We start from the raw sequence: 15,775 nt of genomic DNA on the forward strand, positions 1-15,775 counted from the left end.
TCTAGGTCCTGACAGATTTTGGTCCCCTTTTCCAGCCCAACTCTGTTGGAGGGTGGGACAGCCTTTCATCCAGATGAGAATATCCATAGGGAAGCCTTGACTGTGACAGCAGAATATCAAATTGACTGTCTGCGAGTTAAGTATCTGAGCCATTTTGATCACACATTAATCAGCTTTAGAGAGTATAGCTCTTCAGATATTTATGAGTTCACCCATGAAGTGACAGTAGCTCAATTCTTGGTAAAAACTCAATTAGGCCATGGGACATTCTAAAAAGAAGATTTGAGGATGTTTTAACTATCCCTTTCTTAACTCTGACACTGCACCAGGTCTATCTACACAGGCATTGTTCGAGGATTAGTCTGGGGCCTATTAGAAATGCTGGCATTATGTTAACTAACTAGTTAGAATTCATTTATTTATTTATAAAGGGTTTTTTTTTTTTTAAATTTATTTGAGAGAGAGAGAGATGGGAGAAGGTCAGAAGGAGAAGCAGACTCCCCGTGGAGCTGGGAGACTGATGAGGGACCCCATCCCAGGACTCTGGGATCATGACCTGAGCCAAAGGCAGTGAGTGGCCCAACCATCCGAGCCACCCAGGCATCAACTAGTTAGAATTGAAAAAAAAAAAAAAAGAATAAAAAGAAATGCTGGCATTGTATCTGCTCTTCTTTTTTCTAGAGCATTTATAAAAAGAATCATCCATTTGAATATCATATATCTTTCTAAAAATTGCTATAGAATTTTTTGCCAATTATATTTTAAGAACTCCTTTATTTAAGGAATTCCACTATTGAACTTCCTCTTAGATTTTAATGTGGAAAAGTTAGCCCTGCCAGTTGAACATAGTTACTTCCTTAATCATACAAAGAGGAATATATAAGCCAATGTGTCCTTTTCAGATACAAGAAACTCTGAGCTCTTTTTATGTTGTTTTTATCTGCTTTTTAAGTTGTTTTTTAAGTTGTTTTATTGGCTTTTAAATTTTCCAAAGAGCATCGTTTTGTTTTAAATTCTTCACACTTATTCTTTTTTGTCCCATACAACTTTAAAAAATATTTTCCCAAAACGCTATTTTCTCTGTAAAGCCAGACCACAGGAGGAGTCTACCTTTTTTCCAAAGGCAATCTCAATTCAATCTCCCATTATAGTATGATTATAAAATACTTGGCTTACTGAGTTACTCTTTGTAAATACCTTCATTCAAAGAACTATGCTAACAAATTAATTAAAACTAAATAGTTTTATAATTAATAGTAGTTTCACTTCATATTTTCACAAAAGATCTCTTTGTAAACTGCTTTACAAAAATGAATTTTCCAGAACAATTCAATGAGATAGCTCTATATTCTTCTCTCAATAACTGAGACAATTGAGACAGCAACTAAGCAGGGTTTTTCTGTTCTCCAAGTTGCGTAAGTTTGGGACCCAACTTGGCCATTCAGGAACCTGAACAGTACCACAGCTCAGCCATGCATTGCAGGTGGGCCAGACACCAACCCTGCCCATGTCAAGCTGCAGACATAGACCTGCCACTGCACATAGGTACCTCAGTCCACACGGGGGTACCACTTGATAATCCAGCTCTGGCAGTCAGAGGAGATGGCACTTCTGTGCTCCACATGACATTTTCTACACAAGTCTACTCCTTCAAGACTGGGAGAGGTAGCTGATTTACCTAATACATGGAAACAAACACAGAGAGTCAGGAAAAAATGAAAGGACAGAAGAATATGTTCCAAATAAAAGAACAAGACAAAACATCAAAAAAAGACATTAATAAAATGGAGATAAGCATCCTACCTGATACAGAGTTTAAGGTAATAATCATAAAGATGTTCACTGAACCCAGGTGAAAAATGGATTAATAGTGAGATCCTCAACAAAGAGATAGGAAATATAAGAAGAATATAAATAGAAGTTACAAAGCTGAAAAATACAATAACTGAACTGAAAAATATGCTAGAGGGATTCAACAACAGACCGGATAAAGCCAAATATCAGATCGATGAACTGGAATAAAACAATAGAACTGATGCAGACAGGGACACCTGAATGGCTCAGTTAGTAGAGCATCCAGTTCTTGGTTTTAGCTCAGGTCATGATCTCATGGATCATGGTATTGAGCCCTGGATGGGCTCCGCACTCAGAGGGGAGTCTGCTTGAAGAGTCTGTCCCTCTGCTCCTCCCCTACTCATGTGCTATCTCTCACCCTTTCTCTCTCTCTCATAAATAAATAACTCTTAAAAAAAAAAAAAAAGAACTCACCCAGAGTAGTAAAAAAAAAAAAAAAAAAGAATTTAAAAATATGAACATAACTTAAGAGATCTCTGAAAGAACAGCAAGAGGAATAACATTTGCAATCCTGGGGTGCCAGAAAGAGAAGAAAGAGAGAAAGGGCCATAAAACTTATTTGAAGAAGTATGGCTGAAAACTTTCCTAATCTGAGGAGGGAAACAGACATTCGGGTTCAGGAAGCCCAGAGAGTTTCAAATAAAATGAACCCAAAGGGATTCACACTAAGACACATTATAATTAGAAGGGTAAAAGTTGGGGCGCCTGGGTGGCTCAGTGGTTAAGCCTCTGCCTTCGGCTCAGGTCATGATCTTAGGGTCCTGGAATCAAGTCCCACGTCAGGCTCTCTGCTCAGTGGAGAACCTGCTTCCTCCTCCTCTCTCTCTCTCTTTCTCTGCCTACTTGTGATCTCTGTCAAATAAATAAATAAAAATAAAATCTTAAAAAAAAAAAAGAAGGGTAAAAGTTAAAGGGAAAATCTTAAAAGCTGCAAGAGCAAACAGCTTACTACATACAAAAGAAACCCCATAAGGCTGTCAACAGATTTTTCAGCAGAAACATTACAAGCCAGAAAACAGTGGCATAACATACTCAAAGTGCTAAAAGGAAAAAATTCCCAACCAAGAATTATCTACCTGGCAATGTTATTTCAGAATTGAAGGAGAGATTAAGAGTTTTCCAGATAAGCAAAAGCTAAAGGAGTTCATTACCACTAAACTGGCCTTACAAGAAATGTTAAAGAGTCTTCTCTAAACCAAAAAGAAATGGCACTAATTAATAATAAGAAAACATAAGAAAGTAAAAATCTCACTGGAAAAGGTAAATGTATAAAGATAGTGAATCAATCCCTTATAAAGCAAGTATGAAGGTTAAAAGACAGAAAAAAGTAAAATAAATTTAAAAACCATAACAATTAGTTAAGGGATGCATAAATAAAGAGATGTAAAATGTGACATCAAAAATAAAAATGTGTGGGTGAGAGAAAAATGTACAATTTTGGAATGTGTTCAAATTTAAGTTACTATGAAGTCAAAACATACTATTACATACATAGGTTATATGTGAACTTTGCAGTAACTACAAAGCAAAAACTTATAGCAAAATATATAAAAAAATGAGAAGGGAACCTAAACATAACACTGAAGAAAGCCACCAAACTTCAAGGGAAGAAAGAGAACTATAAAAACAACCAGAAAGTAATTAACAAAATAGCAGTGAGTACATACCTGTCAATAATTACTTTAAATGTAAATAGACTAAACTCCCCAATCAAAAGATATAGAGTGACCATTAGAATGGCTTAAAAAAAAAAAAGACCCATTTATATTCCGTGTACAAGAGACTCACTTCAGATCTAAAGACCTATGCAGACTGAAAGTGAAGGGATGAAAAAAGAGATTTCATGCAAATGGAAGTGAAAAGAAAGCTGGGGTAGCAATAGTCATACCAGACAAAACAGACTTAAAACAAGGACTGTAATAACCGACAAGGGCATATAATCATAAAAAGGTCAATCTAGCAAGAAGACATAACACTTATAAATATATATGCAGGGGCACCTGGGTGGCTCAGTTGGTTAAGCGGCTGCCTTCAGCTCAGGTCATGATTCCAGGGTTGGGGATTGAGCTCCACATCCGGCTCCCTGCTCGGTGGAGAGCCTGCTTCTCTTTCTCCCTCTGCCTGCCACTCTGCTTACTTGTGCTCTCTCTCTCTCTCTCTCTCTCTCTCTCTGTCAAATAAATGAATAAAATCTTAAAAAAAATAAATGTATGTGTACCCAATATAGGGGCACCAAGATATATAAAGCTAATATTGACAGACTTGAAGGGAGAAACTGACAGCAATACAATAATAGTAGGGGACATTAATACCACTACTTACATCAATGGATAGATCATCCAAGCAGAAAATTAATAAGGAAATATCAGCCTTAAATGATACAGTAGACTGGAGGGACTTAATAGATATATGTAGAAAATTACATCCAAAAGTGACAGAATAAACATTCTTCTCAACTGCACGTGGAACACTCTCCAGTATAGATCACATTAAATCATAAAATAAGTCTCCATAAATTCAAGAGCACTGAAATCACATCAAGTATTTTCTGTGAGTACAGGGTTGTGCAACTGGAAATCAATTGTAAGAAGACTGGAAAAACCACAAAAATGTTTGAGATTAAACAAATCTACTGAACAACCATTGGGTCATCAAGATAATCAAAGAAAATCAATAAAAAAAATATCTAGAGACAAGTGAAAATAGAAATTACATGCCAAAATGTTTGGAATGATGCAGTAAAAGTGTTTCTAAGAAGGAATACATAGCAATACAGGCCTACTTCAAGAAACAAGAAAAATCTCAAACAATTTAACTTTACTCCTAAAGGAGCTAGAAAAAGAACAAATGAAGCCTAAAGTCAATAGAAAAAAGGGAATAGTAAAGATTAGAATAATAAGTGAAATAGAGACTAGGAAAAAAAAAGGGAAAGATCAGTAAAACTGAGAACTGGTTCTCTGAAAAGGTAAACAAAATTGACAAACCTTTAGCTATACTCACCAAAGGGGGAAAAAAAAGGAGAAGACTCTAATAAACAAAATCAGAAATCAGAGGCAATATTACAATTGACACCACAGAAATATGAATAATCATGAGACTATGAACAATTATACACCAACATAGAGGACTGCTTAGAAGAAATAGAGAAATTTCTCAGAACATACAATCTTCCAAGACTGATTCATGAAGCAATGGAAAATCTGAATATACCAATTACTAGTAAGGAAATTGAATCAGTAATCAAAAAATTCTCAACAAAAAAAAGTTCAGGACCAGAGCAGCTTCACTGGTGATTTCTATCAAACATTCAAAGATTCAATACCTGTCTTTCTCAAGTTCTTCTAAAAAAAAATTGAAAAGAAGGAAGCACTTCCAAACTCATTTTATCATTAGCCCAATATCAAAACCAGATGACACCACAAAAAAGAAAATTACAGGCCTGTATCATTGATGAACATTGATGCAAAAATCCTAAACAAAACATTAGCAAGCCAAATTCAACAATACATTCAAAGGGATCATCCACCATGATTAAGTGGGATTTAGTCCAGGGATTCAAGGAGAGTTCAATACCTGCTAATCAATCCTTGTGATACACCACTTTGACAAAATGAAGGATAAAAAGTACGTGTTCATCTCAATAGATGCAGAAAAAGCATTTGACAATATGGATGGGTCTGAAGATATTATGGGAGGTGAAGTCAGTCAGATGCAGAAAAACAAATACCATGTGATTTCACTCACGTGGACTCTTAAAGCCTAAAACAATGAACAAACAAAACAAAAGCAAACTCATAGATACGGAAAACAGATTGGTGGTTATCACAGGGGAATGAGGGTGGGGGGGTGGGCAAAATGAGTAGAGGGATTCAATCGTATGGTGATGAATGGTTGCTAGACTTTTAGTGGTGTATGCAGATGTTGAATTATAGTGTTATATACCTGAAACTTATATAATCTTATAGACCAGTTTTTCCTCAATTAAAAAAAAAAAGAGAAAAACCTCTATGAATTATTGTTCTAAATTCCCAGTTGTTCCATTTATCTGAGAATTTACTGCTAAAGCATCAATACTTTAAAATTAATTCTAAAACTCTTTGATGAAAATTCTTCTAAAATAGATTAGACATGTTCGTATGTACTTTTCAACCTTGGATGCAGCATACTGAATCTTATCTACCTTTTTCTGTGTGACTCAGAGCCATAAGGATCAATCTTATTTATTATACAGTGTTGGGATACAGTGATGTCATTATGGGGTGAGGAGCCATTTGCTCCTCTATTAAATAATGTATTTGTGCCTGCATTTAGGTTTTCTGCCTCCTCTCCTACTCTCATTTTCCTTATTCTCATTGTGCCTACTGATAGTAGCTTTTTACTTCCCTCTGTTTTGGAGGTTTAATCTACTGATGGAACCTAACCAAACAACTTCCTAAAATAATCTCAAGTGAAATATAAATAGATTCCAAGGGACAATCTATGAAATTCTCCTAAGTGTCCAGGAATACAAGTGTGTGGTCTTTGTCACATCAGTGCTGCCTCTCAGAGGCTTGTTTTCCTTACTTCTTGGTTTGGAGCAGGATTCCAGATGGGTGAAATGTTACAATGCAAAGGATTTCTGTGGAATGGAGAGAAAGGTTAAGCTAACTATGATATTCATATTCTTTCAGTTTTGTGACTCCTTTGCAAAAAAATTCAGATCTTTCACCTTAATAAAACAAAATCACAATTCTTAACCTAAGCAATATTTTTTCTGTTGTAAACTTAAATCATACCTCCAGTATAATAAACAGCGAGCATATGGATGATTTACTTCCTTTTGAAAGAGATTACAGAGAAGACAATGAATGATTAATATGAACAATCTGTCATGCCTCCAAAATAGATATTATGCAAAGAGCAAGGAAGGTTTAGTCAACCTCCATCACATCTTTCCTCTACATAACAATACATATATACAGAAATTTTCTTATTTGTATTCTCTTTGTGACTCAGCCATGCTCTGTATCATAACACTGTCTGAACCTCAGCCCTCTTACATGTTAGTCTTAAGTTTTAAATGAGAGCACTTTTCCACTTTTTGTTATACAATAGTGGATGATGAGGATTCGTCATATGTTATCAGGAGTATCACTAGAACATGGTCTGCAACTTCCAGTAAAGTAGACTCACCCTTAAAAGTAATACATGGTGGACATTTCATTCAAATATAATTAAATCTTTATTTGATCATTATTTCAGTTTATCACCAAATATGAAAATAACCCTTTCATTAAAAAAAATAATTTTAAAAATCTCTAGAACTAGTCTTCTTTAAGCATTTCATGTGTTTAAAAAAAAATCACTTTTTAGTGGCTTATAATTGAAGCACACACCCTGTCATCAATAAAGACAAATGAAACCAGCTTCCTGGCTTACAAGTCAAGATCTTCATGTTACCACACATTGTTTGGGCACTATTTTCTATTGGCCTTCCCCTGGGAGGAGTTTTGCAATTTTTTTTTTCCCCTGACAAGTTTTATTGCACAATAGGCCAGGATGCTGGCTTCTTACAACACAATTTAGAGTGAAGACCTTCAATCTTTTGGCAGTGTCTATTGGAAGATCTTTTTTAATGCCCTTTTGAAGACAAAGCTGTACCTTTCTGAGATTAAATATATTTTTCCAAACATATGGAAACAAACTGAGTTTAGACTGGTAATCAAATGAGTGTCAACTTGAGAAGTACATTTTACCTTTCAAACTGGAGTTAAGCATAGATGGGAATATTTTATATGCTGTATGAACTCTAAATTGCTAAATTAGATGCCAGTGCAATTTGTTATAACTCTCAAAAATACAAGAACTCAAAGCACTACCTGAATTTTTTTTCTTTTAAATCTAAAAACCAATCTTCTTTAAACATCTGGATCACTTGAAATTCATTTCCATTTCAATTTCCATACAGTTTGATAACAGTCATGTTTAGGTCACTGTCATTCTCATCTAGAGGGGCACCTTTAGATTGATCTATGGTTGCTTGATCAACAGAAAAAGATCTTGGCCTTGAGTTTCCAAGTAGTTCTCCATTTTTAAATGATTAATAAACATTAAGCCTATGAACACAGGCAATTTTTACTACCTCTACTTTCTCCCCTTCAATTTCCCATTGGTTTCTTTATTTCTTAACTGTCCTTTCCTGATGAGTAGCTGGATATGGATGTTATCGAAGCAAAAGTCATTGATTTGGTCCTGATAAGGATCATTCAGCTTTCTTTTTGCCTCAGGCTGCCTTGTCCTTCTTATTATGACCAACCCACTCCTTCCACTGTACCTTCAGTCACATCAAGCAATTTTTGTTCAGCCCTAAGCAAAGAATACTGTCCATGGTGTTGGCTTTACCGGAGAAACATGGCACATTCATTTAATTCCATGCTGCAGTATAAAAGTTGAATTGTAAAGTAGGATTGTGCGTTCACAGTGAGCAGCTGGAGCTTTTCCCTTGCACAGGCTCAAGGCCCTGGTTTGAGGCTACAGTAATGAATCCCAAAGTAAGGAATTCTTAATTCATTAATTTCTATCAGGAAATAATCAGTGCCTTGTTTTGGATCTTCTAGGAACCAAAGAGGTTGTTGTAAATGTGGATGATGATGGAGTAATTTCACTGAACTTTGAATGTGATCAGATGGCTCCAAATTCTCAGTTCAGCTGGTCCAAAGATTATGTATCCACTGAGGACTCTCCACGATTAGAGATTGAAAGCAAAGGCAACAAGTATGTACTGCTTCAGTCATAATAATGGGGTTTCCTTTTCATGATAGGAGACTGAAGTAAGCTCTTTGCTTTCTATTTCAAATACTTAGTATAAGGGAATGAAATGACAAATATTTTATATCTGGTCATGTAAAAAATAATAACGAATGTCGGCCTTAAAAAATAACAGTTCTTATAAAGTACTTTTCATGTTATTTCAGTTAAAAAGCTTTCTCATATGTTATCTCATTTGTGATGTTAGAAAAGCTTTGATTGACATAAAGTCAGCTTTAATGGTGATTCTCATTATTTTATGAAATTTTGTAATCTTAAAGCAATGGTGAGGATGTTTATGGAAAGAGAGCAAGGAAGAATTTGCTAGATCATAGATCCCACACAGCCTCCCTTCTTACAAGAGTATCCTGTTCCGCAGGACGAAAATGACCTTCAAGGACCTGGGGACAGAAGACCTGGGCATTTACTCCTGTGATGTAACGGACACTGATGGAATAGGGTCAAGCTACTTGATCGATGAGGAAGGTAATTTTAAAATCATTCCATTTATTAGGACACCTGAGTGGTTCAGTTGGTTAAGCGTCTGCCTTTGGCTCAGGTTATGATCCCAGGGTCCTGGAATTAAGTGCCTCATAGGGCCTCAGCGGGGAGCCCGCTTCTCCCACTCCCTCTGGCAGCTGCTCCCCCTGTGTGCTCGCTCTCTCTGATAAATAAATAAAAATCTTTAATTAAAAAAATATCAGGGCACCTGGGTGGCTCAGTGGGTTAAGCCTCTGCCTTCGGCTCAGGTCATGATCTCAGGGTCCTAGGATCGAGTCCCACATTGGGCTCTCTGCTCAGCAGGGAGCCTGCTTCCCCCTTTCTCTCTGCCTGCTGCTCTGCCTACTTGTGATCTCTCTCTGTCAAATAAACAAATAAAATCTTAAAAAAAAAATCAATCCATTCACAAGTCTAACGCTGCTTTGATTCATCATTGAGTGATCCTCTAGGATCAAGTGGCTTTTGTTTTGGTAGTTCAAGTTTAATTTTTCTTTTTTTCTCCCTACAGAGCTGAAACGTTTACTAGCTCTCAGCCAAGAACACAAGTTCCCAAGTAAGTGTCCACAGTACATCCACAGGGTTTAGGTGGTGACTTCTGGAATAGGTCAGACGACAACTCTGACAGGACTAAGAGAAGAGGCTCTTAAGAATACCTAATGGAACATACACTTTACTTACAAATGCACTTGCCAGAAGGGCTGCTTTTATCTTGGCCATTGTTCTAAAGAGATAGAGATACTAACATAGAAAATACATCCATGCTGTTACACAGTGAAGTGGCAGGTTACACAGGTGTCACAGCTGAGTAATTAAGTTCTTTACTTTTTGCCGATGTACTTTGGGATCCTATACATTATATGATCCTGTATACATTAACTCACATGTTTTTTAGGCAAACCAATCTCTTCCTAAGCAATTTAATGTTAGCACTTAACAGAAGAATCACACTTCTAAATAAAGATAATCTAACGACATTATCTACCATTTTAAACTCCTGGAAAATGAGGTAAAGATGCCCTAGTCAGAAAAAGAATCTCTCTGAACTATCTCTTCTGAACAAACTCTTCAATAAAGTACTTTCCACATAAAAGATTAAATTTCGCTGTCCACACCTAAAAGAAGAGAAAGAAGTCTGAAATGATACTCGGAAAGTTCCACTGACCTGATAAGTTCTCTTGTCATTGATATCTATTGGCCAAACTAGTGGGTTATCCAGATTATATATCCTGAAGTTTGAGAAAACAAATGAAGAGTGATAATACACACTCACTCTTTTAAATCACAAATTTTGTTTTGTTTTGTTTTGTTTTGTTTTACTCTTTAGACCCTAAAATACAACTCCTTCACCAATACAGACTTCTCAGGAACTCAGGAAACTATATCGTGACTTCACACTACAGGCAAAACCTTGTATGTCCATTTTTCTAGGAGAAAGGTCTGTAGCTCTCCCAAAATTCCCAGTGAAGGCTGTGATTGAAAAAGAAACACTCACTGCTCTGGAACTAATTGCCTGACTTCTTTTCCATTCCCAAGGATTGCTCGTTCTATCCTGAGGCTGAGTGTTAGTGACTATTGTCCTCAGCTGTTATGTTCTCAAAACCAACTTTGTTCAACAAAGCAGCACAGTGGGGGTGTCTGTGGGGTGTGGATATAGAATACAAACTTTGTGAACTCAGGGAGAGAACCATTTCTCATCTGTACACTTATTCACCATAAAACTGGAAAAGTAATACTGTGAATGGTATCTTCAAAGTTATTATTATTTTTTAATTGCTTGGAAGGTAGAAGTTTGGCCTGTCCTCTCTATATTCTGTACTTTTGACCCACTCGATGAACCTGAGCAACTCAATTTTAATTTCCCATGTTTTAGTTTCCTTTCTAGAACTGGCTGTTGTAATCGTTTATAGCACCTACCGAATAGAGATGCTGTGAGAGATCCTTGAACTTTTCAGGAAAAATATAAATATTGAAACAGCAGTTATCCTCAAAAAACCCACTTGTAGAAGATTTTTCTACAAGCTGTGCAGTATGCTCTCCCTTCATGTCCCCAGGGCTGTGAAGTAGCGAGTGGTAGAGAGGATCACTATATTGAACACAGCCAGACCCCATTCGTGATCACACTGTCTCCTCCCAAACATTGGTGGAAATGGAAAGAAACAGCAGCATTCACTAATCTAGTTAGTCGGACAGTAAACATTGGCAAAGTGTCTAGGCAACAGTTGGTCCAAACAATGTTTACATTTAGCTTAAAGGATGGTGATGGGACAACATGGGGTGTTACTGTTGAATTGGATGTGCCCAAGCCTCCCTGATGTTCAGTGATCATATGGACTTGAAGATAGTAATTGTCTGATATCACTGTCACGTATGCTGAGATATTTATTTTGCATAAGCGTGTTCACTCTAATTACTGGTTCTAGGAGAGAGAGTAGCAGAAAACTCGTGTGGCATTTGGGTAGGCAGAGAGAGAGAACTCAACATGTGTTAAAAACTCTGACATGCAAGTATCAGATCTCTGAACCCAAGAGAGATTTGCTTAGCCCATTGGAGCAGCATTTTCAAGAATACAGCTCCCACACTTTTCTTCCTCCCAATTCTATTAGATCAGCCTGACTATGTGAATATTTTCAGAGATATGAGGAAGGGTCAAAACAGCAGATCTAATTTCTCAATTTATACCCACTTCCTCTCGGTAAATGTTGACATATCATTAAGTTTTTTCATGAGATTTTATAAGGTTTTAAATGGGTCTTGTTTCTTATAGAATGTAATAAAGAGTATGTTGTTCCTTTATCCCTTGGCGCAGTAATTCTATTTTAAGCTGTTTTCAAAAATATTTTGAAAACCACTGAGCATATGCCTTAAACCAACAAAAAATAGATATTTTGCTGGAACAAATTAACTGACAGAGAAAGGACTGTAAGGAAATTTAGGACCGAGATGAAGGAAAAAATAAAAATGTATAAAGCTAAAAACAGAAAATAGCCTAATTGATTTTGCCACTATTGTTATTAAGCTGCAGTATAGAGAGACAGCTTACTTGAAGATTCCAAGGTATTGTGAGGGAGGTGATGGAAGGTATATTTCAGTATTGTCAACATCTGCATAATATCTCTTGATTATTATCCCTCTGGTGCACATATACCCTATGTGTACAGATATACGCAAACACATGTACATAAATTGCATCTATTTGGTATGTCCTCTTAGGTGTCAATATATTTTATAATTGATAGTCCTAGGGTGTTGTTGAAGCCACTGGAGGAGGAAAGAGGTACCAAAATATTAATAGCCAAATTTATAGAGCACTTATTATATGCCAGAGTATTTGTAGGGTGCTGAAATGGAGTATATCATTTAAACTCAACAGTGACCTTAAAAGTCTCAGTTCTAAGGTGATTTAGTTTTAGAGGTATAGACTCTGAGGTCTGGAGAATTTAAGTAACTAGACCAGATGTACACCATGGATACCTGTGGTTAAGCCCAAGTGGTCTTTATAGCACCTAAGCAGGACATGACTATTAATGTGTGTACACCTGCTGTTTGCCACCACGTCCTCTCTGGTGATTCCTGGTGGCCAGTGTTTCCTCAAGTGATGTTCCTATTACTCAGAGAGGCAGTGAACACTAAGGGAGCTTGAAACTTCCAGGAGGACATGCCCTTTCTTCTCTATCACCACTCTGGGCCCCTTAAGTAACTGCATCACTCATGTATTAGATTTCCCAGAATGAGGTCTTCAGACTTTCTCAGGAAATTCTACTCTCCGTTTTCCTCAAGAATTACTTGTAGCAAGCAAGAGTGTCCTGTAAGGAGAAAGTTTAGCCTCTGCTCTCACAACCCTTGAGTCTGCCATGATACTCACTAGCCAACCACTACTGTTCTTTAGAGTGGACAGCCAGAGAACCAAGAGGAGCACAGAATAGAGGGAATAACCCTGGTCTCAGCTCTGCTACCCACATATGTTACTAACATATCTGTTATGTTCCTTTATGTCCCGGGGCTCAGTTTTGTCATCAGTAAAATGAGGAGAGCAAAGAACTCACCCTTCTTGAGCACTGGTCATTATTCACAGTGTCTTAGCGTTGTCTGGTACTATATTCAGTCTTCTTGGTGGTCTTATGAGGCAGATAATACCCATGTTAGCAGTGAGAAGCATGAGGTTTCAAGAGGAGAGACCTGTCTAAGGTCACAGTGTGACATCAAAGCCCATCTTCTGTGCATCGTGGACACCCCTCAATAGATGACATCTGAGCCTCTGTTTAGTTCCTCACTGAAACAAGTCTATAACTGAGTTTCATAATGACTATGAACAGTGCAAATGAAAGGGATCCCTTTGGAAAGGATGGTTTTAGGATAAGTACAAAGAAATTCTGACGTACATTTGATACAAGTTTGGGAAACTTACAATTCAAAATGTAGCAGCTATTGAAATTTTGAGATTAGATTAAGCATCATATAGAGAAAGCAAAGGCTGGTGATTTCTCCTAAAAGAAAGGAAGGACTACTAAACTTTGAGAGACCACCATGGTTTTCAACAAAGTTTGCCTTGGAGCTACCTCTGATACAAAACCATTGGCTGGAGGAGCCTTTATAGAGAACACTTTCAAGTTACAAGAAATTTAGAAAACTGTTTTTCAGAGATATCAGACAACTTTCAAAATTACACCCAGACTCAAATGTCTTAAGCGATACAGGTGTATGTCAGAGATACCATATGGTTCCTTCACTTCCTTTGTGAGGCAAGCCATGCTGTATCTTAATATATGTTGTTAATAGTGACTCACATATTTGCCTCTGAAAAATGTTGCCTTGTCTAGGAGTGTAATTGAACTGGCAATCCAGTGGGATGGATAGAGTTTAAATGATAAGCTAGTTCATCTTGTGTATATCATCAACATTAATTCTGTTTTGAAATTCATTTTTAAAAACATTTGAAAGAACCTCCAAAGTGAGTTAAATTGTTGAAAAAAATAAAATTTAACTCCTTTCCCAGTATTTTGAAGAAATTAAGATTATAGTATGTTGGAGCTGGAAAATCTCTTAACAATTTAGGACATTCGGTATAATCCCATTCATTTATAAATGAGTCAACTGAGGCCCAGATAAGTGAAGGGACCTGCCTAATATCACACAGTTGCTGATGTTGGACTAGGCTCCAGCTCTCCTGGGGCCAGCCCAAGACTATTTCATCACACTTTGTTATTGTCCCTAAAGCCACAGTGGAGAGTCACACAAATTAGCTGAAGGAACCCTGGAGGTAAGTTTACCTTCCTTATTATTTTTACAGTTGAGATATCTATGACTCGCAGAAGATGAATGACTTGCCCAAAGTGGCAGCAGGATTAGAACCCACATCTTCCATCCCTGAACATCATTCTTTCCCTATGATGTTCTTACTGTCTCCAGGTTTTGTAAGAAGCAAGGTTGCTCTACTGTCATTTCCATTGAGTGTTTTTTCACTGAAAACTTGGTATTAATACAATTGGTTACCAGTAAAATTACTATTTTTGTTTTTATTTTGCATAGCTGTCCCAATTAAGTCAGAGTTGGCAGTTGAAATCTTGGAGAAAGGCCAGGTCCGGTTTTGGATGCAGGCTGAGAAGCTGTCTGGCAACACCAAAGTCACCTACATATTTAATGACAAGGAGATTTTTGAAGGGCCGGTATGTTTCATACTTTTTAGGTTCTAAACATATCACTGTACAATGTGCTGAGGGAGCCCTATTAAAATGCAGGTAAGTTTTATGAAAACCACTGGTTTGTGGGGTAGGTGGAAGAATTTAAGGCATTTCACATGTAAAAAAGAAAATAAGTAGAGGAAAATATAGATTGATTATGTCATATTATCCAAATTGGGACACTGTTGAGAATGGAAGAGGGTTCTAGTAATAATTTTTCTAGGACAAGAATCAAACCAAAACTGTCCCAGGCAAATCAAGAAGTATGGTTACCTGGGAAAATACAGCTGCTCTCCCGAGAAGCAGAGGGGACAGCGTGCTTACTTGAACTCACATACTCACATTAGAAATCTCAGCAGGAACTTGGTTCTTCATAGGGAGGAAATGGCGTCCATTGTTCCAATGGCTTAGAAAAAAATGCAGCAAAAATATTTTTCATTACTTTTCTGGTAAAAAATACATTTTTATTGTAAAAAATTGTAAAGATTCAAGAAAGGACAAATCACAAATTCTTACAACTTTTTAATATACACATTGATTTATACTTTTCGGTCTTTTTCTACACTTGTGTGTGCGTGTGTGTGTGTGTGTGTGTCTGTTGGTGTCTTCTTTACATAGGTGATTGTATATATCTACTCTTTGCTTTGCTTTTAATAGAAACATAGTTTCCATAGACAGAGTTACAACATCTGCACTTTATTTGTGGTACTGAAGAACCTGGGGTTAGGAGCTCTGGCTCTTACTGTGCTATCACAGGTATAAATGAGAGACTCAAAAGATGGGAGAGAGGTGTGATTTGTGGCCGTTATTAACAACCTATTCGCCTTTCATCAAGATATGTTTTAAAAACATTTCAGGATTCATTAATGAGGGGGAGAATGAATAACATAAAATAGCAAAAAAAAATGTAATATATTTCTTTTCAGCTCATTTAGCAACCGTGTATAGAACCTGAG

General features: G+C 36.8%; 1 protein-coding gene across 1 annotated transcript in view; it reads left to right on the forward strand.

Moving 5' to 3' along the window:
• The window catches only part of LOC111142541 (myomesin 1), a 153,958-nt gene that overhangs the window by 116,232 nt on the left and 21,951 nt on the right, over positions 1-15,775 (forward strand). The window contains exons 26-29 of the mRNA XM_022495800.1: positions 8,451-8,607; positions 9,020-9,126; positions 9,650-9,694; positions 14,668-14,804. Coding sequence (XP_022351508.1) covers positions 8,451-8,607; positions 9,020-9,126; positions 9,650-9,694; positions 14,668-14,804 — 446 coding nt within the window. The remainder of the gene's footprint in view (positions 1-8,450; positions 8,608-9,019; positions 9,127-9,649; positions 9,695-14,667; positions 14,805-15,775) is intronic.

Source organism: Enhydra lutris, unplaced genomic scaffold (genome assembly GCF_002288905.1).
Source record: "Enhydra lutris kenyoni isolate GAN:26980312 unplaced genomic scaffold, ASM228890v2 scaffoldscaffold8, whole genome shotgun sequence".
In the NCBI taxonomy this organism is placed as follows: Eukaryota; Metazoa; Chordata; class Mammalia; order Carnivora; family Mustelidae; genus Enhydra; species Enhydra lutris.